Source organism: Octodon degus, unplaced genomic scaffold, assembly GCF_000260255.1.
Source record: "Octodon degus isolate 3935 unplaced genomic scaffold, OctDeg1.0 scaffold00001, whole genome shotgun sequence".
NCBI lineage: Eukaryota > Metazoa > Chordata > Mammalia > Rodentia > Octodontidae > Octodon > Octodon degus.
Genome location: NW_004524577.1, coordinates 11,108,366 through 11,109,567, shown reverse-complemented (window position 1 = coordinate 11,109,567; position 1,202 = coordinate 11,108,366). Strand labels below are relative to the sequence as shown.

The 1,202-nt window shown below is 53.2% G+C and overlaps 1 protein-coding gene across 1 annotated transcript in view; it reads right to left on the bottom strand.

Moving 5' to 3' along the window:
• Nucleotides 1–1,202, bottom strand: part of LOC101583025 (DEP domain-containing protein 1A-like) — a gene marked incomplete at its 3' end in the record, with an annotated part of 23,525 nt that overhangs the window by 5,396 nt on the left and 16,927 nt on the right. The window contains exon 3 of the mRNA XM_023711085.1: nt 645–1,193. Within this exon, the coding sequence (XP_023566853.1) occupies nt 645–1,193 (549 nt within the window). The remainder of the gene's footprint in view (nt 1–644; nt 1,194–1,202) is intronic.

Genomic DNA, 1,202 nt, shown 5'->3' with positions numbered 1-1,202 from the left:
TCCCTCCCTTTCTTCCAATTATCTATGTTTTTAGTTGAATTTCTATAAGTAGCTCTGAGTGAGATTCCTTTTCTATTCACCCATGTTTCTTCCTTCCTTGATTCTTTGCTATAGTTTGTTTGTTTGTTTTTCAGATGGCAAAACCAGGCTTTATTTATTTATTTATATTTTTGTTTTTTAGGGAAGGGTCTACAGGGTGTTCAGGGTCTCACTACCAGATCCGATTCATAGTGAGCCGCCTGTTTACAGCCTCTTACAGGCTCGTGCCACCACGCCCAATCTCAACTGCTGTCTCAGGGCGCCCTAGGGGCGGTGCCAGCATAGCAGGCCAGGGGATCAAACCCCCAGCCCCTGGGCCTGCAAGCAGGTGCTTTAATCTGCTGAACTATCTGGCTGGCCCAACCAGGCTTTATTTTGGAAAAGACAATTTAATTGGTTTTTGGTGGAAGGCATGGGCAAGAAGGGGTACCCCAGGCAATAATGTCCCCCCAAGGGTGGGCTCAGGGCTAAGCTGAGCCTCAGGTGGGTCTCTTGCTCCCAACACTCCCTTGCACACCTGTCTCCCCACCGGCTCTGGGGCAGCCTCAGGAGAGGCGCGGGCTGGGACAGGAAGTCAGCCCTTCCAGGCGTGACTCGGGCTCCACCTTGTTCATGCAAGCTTCGTCCACATCCTTCTTGATGAGGACAAATTCATTCTCCGTCTCTGTACGCTTGTTGATCTCATCTTCGTATTTATTCTTGAAGTCTTTCATCAGCCCCTGCATGTTGCCAAGCTCCGCCTCCAGCTTCAGTTTCTCCTGAGCCAGTGTGTCCAGCTGCTGCCAGGGGTCATTGATGTAGCTTTCGAACATGCTGTCCACGTTACCGGGGGACATCTGCTGCTTCTGCAGGAGGCTCCACTTGGTCTCCAGCATCTTATTCTGCTGCTCCAAAAGCTGAACCTTGTTGATGAAGGAGGTGAACTTGTTGTTGAGGTTCTTGACCTGCTCCTTATCCGAATACCCACGGCCTGGATGTTGGGGTCCACCTCCAGGTTCAGGGGTTTCACCAGGGTGGCGGTGATGCTTCCCACACCACCAGCCCCGCCATAGCCACCCAGCCCCAGGCCGCCCTGGAAGTTGCTGCTGCTGCCCATTTGGCAGGTGCTGGAAGAGCTGATGCGGGAGGCAGGCCCGCCGGTGTAGGAGAGGCTGCTGAAGGCC